We start from the raw sequence: 3,642 nt of genomic DNA on the forward strand, positions 1-3,642 counted from the left end.
GTTCGTATCCCTTATAAAAAATTTTAAATGGTGTGCCCATGTATTCCATATCGTGTCTGTATCATCGTGTAACATGGGCTATAATTGGATTTTGATAGATACAAACAATGGACTGATGGAGTTATCAGTTATCACCCTCAAGGATACGTTACGTTTGGACTGTGGCCAATCAAGGAAAAATGGATGACAACTTTTATAAAAGTGCATTTAGTTATTCAAGTTCATAAGTAAAAGGAATGTCCAAAGTGGAAGTAGATGTACCCTTTCTTGTCATTCAACTACAAAAACTTGTTGTCCATCTAATTTCAGAAATTTATTTTCATAGCTGAATTATTATATTTTTTATTAAAATAGAACACAATAAACTGATTATTGTTGAACAAAATTCATATCATTTTCTTTTTCATTACTTACAAACTCCGCTCTCTGTTTTACTCACCCTATTGAAATTTTAAATAGTAACATGACATCCAATTACATGCATTCCACTCCTCAATTTCTTTATTGTATTTCATTATTGGTCATATCTTTTACGTACCCTTAAATTACCCATGCAAACACGTACATTCCGCATGAATAAATTTTCTAGAGTTATAGAAGATGTATAAAATTATGAAGTGAGAAAGAATATTTTTTATAAAATTAATATAAAGGTATAAATTTGGTTTTTCTGAAATGAGAATGTTAGAAAAAAAAGACTTTAATTATCCTTAAATCCCTGTAATAAGACTCAATACGATGAAAATTACTAATCTAACCGTGGTTAATTCCTTATTTTCCTATGTTGTAAACGGCTTCACTTTAAAATATTCGACCTACAACAAACCAATTAGGAAGGACAAAAAAACTAACGAGTGTGGTTTCTACCATATGAACACAAGTGCGATTTGAGTTTATGCTAATAAGATAAGACACTTTTTCTGAAAATTCTTTTAGCCACAATAACAAACATTTCATTCACGAAATAGCCATACAACATATAAGATAATAGAAACATTAGATCTAAAGAAGAAAAATTAGACATACACGTTTTAACTGGATCCCACTGAGTCAAATACAGACAATATTATAAGGTATTAAAATTAGTCCTTTTCGGTGGTTGGAGAATTTACCTACAATAATGAGTTTATACGCTTCAAGACCGGCAGAGAAACACGGATTCCTTTTGATTTTGTAACAAAAATATCAGTGGACCCGCTAATGTTATGTCCATATTCATTCTAACTCGTACTATTCTTGAAAAATTGTCCTACTAGGAATGAATGCCAGTCACTATAGCAGGGTAATGGATTCAACATCATATGGCTAAACACTAAACAGAAAATGTATCATGTTTAAATAAGCATTAGAAAAACTCAACATAAGTCCCTATAGTAACACAGCATGAACAGAAAAACTAAGCAAAGTAAATAAATAAAAGGAATTGAGACTCTCATTCTAGTTACACATGATTCAATGATCCGAATCCCAAATCCCTCACAATATACTATAAATATCTATAAGAAAAAAAATTACCAAATCTTCAAGTTGCAGAGGATGCCACTTCCTACTAGTCCTGACTTGATTTTTTTTCCTTCCTCCTCTGCTCCATGTTTTATTTTTTACTCCATTGTTTTCGTTTCTAAACTAAACTACCACATTAACAACATTATTTAAATATAGTTATCATCGTATTTCTGCTAACTCATCATCCTTATATCATTATTGGATGATAAACATATGACGATAATGACTATATGTTCAAGAAACAGTTTTTCGGAGACCAAAATCTTTTCATTTTTGCTGATCACCCCTCTTGTCTCCATCCCTATCCGGAAGCAACCTCCCTTTCTCCTCATCATGGTCAGCACCGGCGCCGCCACCCTCAACCTTTCTCTGCGCCTCCTTAGCCTTGAGCCCCTGCAACTTGGCATGATTATAATACGCCACACCAAGAAACGCAAGCCCATATCCAAACAAATTAATCGGCGTAACGGTATCGCGAATCACAGACCAAGAAAACGCAATAAGCAACCAATCTTTGACCACTCCGGCGACGTTCATGGTCAGCGCCGACGTCTTCCCAACCAGCAAGAACACCGCAAGGTTGAGGGCGAAAGCGCAGAGCGAATTGGTACCGAAAATGACCCAATCAAACTGAAAACTCGAAGTTTCCCTCAGCAGAGGGTACTCCACAACGAGCCACGGTACAGATAGAAAAAGCAAACAACACGGCGCAACGTAGTAGAGAGAAGTTATAGGGTTAAGTGAGATTCCCTTTGACGTCAGCAGAATCTGGATCAGGACGAGGCGCGTGGCTTCAAACGCCACGGCGCCAATCTGCAATGTCACTCCCCAGGTGTCGAACCTGGCTTCGCCGTAGGCAGCGACGGCGACGCCGAGGGAGATGGATAACATGTTGAGCATGGTGTTGCTGTGATAAGACTCTTTCTTGAGGAGAACGCCGATGGAGTAGACGGCGACCGGCATGAGTGCCTTGAGCATCTGGATGAAGGAGACAGAGAGGTAGATGTAGGCGGAGTTGGAGAGCCAGAGGGAGAGCGAGTAGAGGGCGCCGATCGGGACGACGGAGGAGATGTAGAGGGAGGTGGACATGGCGGAGGGGAGATCCACGAGGCGGAGGACGCGGACAAGGAAGAACGCGAGGGAGGCGCAGAATGACATGTGGATCATGGTGAGCGAGATCGGGAATGGCCAGTTGTACAGCTTCTTGTCCAGAATGTATTTGTTGTACACGATCACTGTGAACGACAGGAAGATCCATATGGCCACGTACGTGTAGGCCACGACTATCTTCTTCAAAACGCCGTCGCTTATTGGTTGCGACGACGTGGCCGCTGCGGCGGTGGATGACGATTGTGTGGACAATGAACCAGCTCCTTTGCCCATTATTATTTTGTGTTTGTTGTCAGAGAAGATGGAAAAAAATAATGCGAGAGAGAAGAAAGAGTCACAAGAGAGATGGGAGTGTGTGGAGTGGAGTGTTGTGAGAGGAGAGAGAGAGAGTGGAAGTTTGTTTCGTTTGTTTGATGCGGTAAAACGTAAAACACACAACAACTAAACGTACTGCCATATCAGCTATGTTATGGGCTATGGACAACACACCTACAACTAACTACCACCTATAACCGTTACTTTTTTTTTTTTCTATTGGTAAAGAAATGGAGATGCGGGGTATATTTGGTAATAAATACAATCAATTTCTCTTTTTAAACAAAATCAAATCGTATTAAATTAAATTAATTATTCTCTAATTTTGACCAAATTATAGAGAGGTTTTAGTTTTTGCACATATTTAATTATATAATATAATAATATAAATTTAATTTGAGTAATTATCCAAATCAGTCCCTCAAAAAAAATTAATACACAGATTAATTTTCAAGGTTTTACTCCCGCATACAAATCAATTCCCAATTTATTTTCTGGCAAAGTAATTATCTAGATTAGTCCCCAAGGATTTTAAAAACAGATTTTAATCTCCAAGAAAAAATTAATGTATAAATCAATCCTCAAAATTTCTCTCTCTGTTAAACATAACAGTCCTCCGTTCAAAAATAAAATAAAATAATTATTATTATTAATTGCATAATAATATTGTACTATAATTTTTTGGACAAAAAATAATAATAAATTTATTCA

General features: G+C 37.2%; 1 protein-coding gene across 1 annotated transcript; it reads right to left on the reverse strand.

The window, feature by feature from the left end:
- Positions 1-1,313: 1,313 nt before the first annotated feature.
- Positions 1,314-3,064, reverse strand: LOC107463264 (probable sugar phosphate/phosphate translocator At2g25520). The gene has a single exon (XM_016082030.3). It carries the CDS (start codon positions 2,887-2,889, stop codon positions 1,774-1,776), a length of 1,116 nt encoding a protein of 371 aa, XP_015937516.1. The 5' UTR covers positions 2,890-3,064; the 3' UTR covers positions 1,314-1,773.
- Positions 3,065-3,642: the final 578 nt, after the last annotated feature.

This window comes from Arachis duranensis, chromosome 8 (genome assembly GCF_000817695.3).
Source record: "Arachis duranensis cultivar V14167 chromosome 8, aradu.V14167.gnm2.J7QH, whole genome shotgun sequence".
NCBI lineage: Eukaryota > Viridiplantae > Streptophyta > Magnoliopsida > Fabales > Fabaceae > Arachis > Arachis duranensis.

Bases quoted from the DNA above. Each gene is read 5' to 3' on its own strand.
- LOC107463264 (XM_016082030.3), bottom strand. From the start codon at position 2,889: ATGGGCAAAGGAGCTGGTTCATTGTCCACACAATCGTCATCCACCGCC.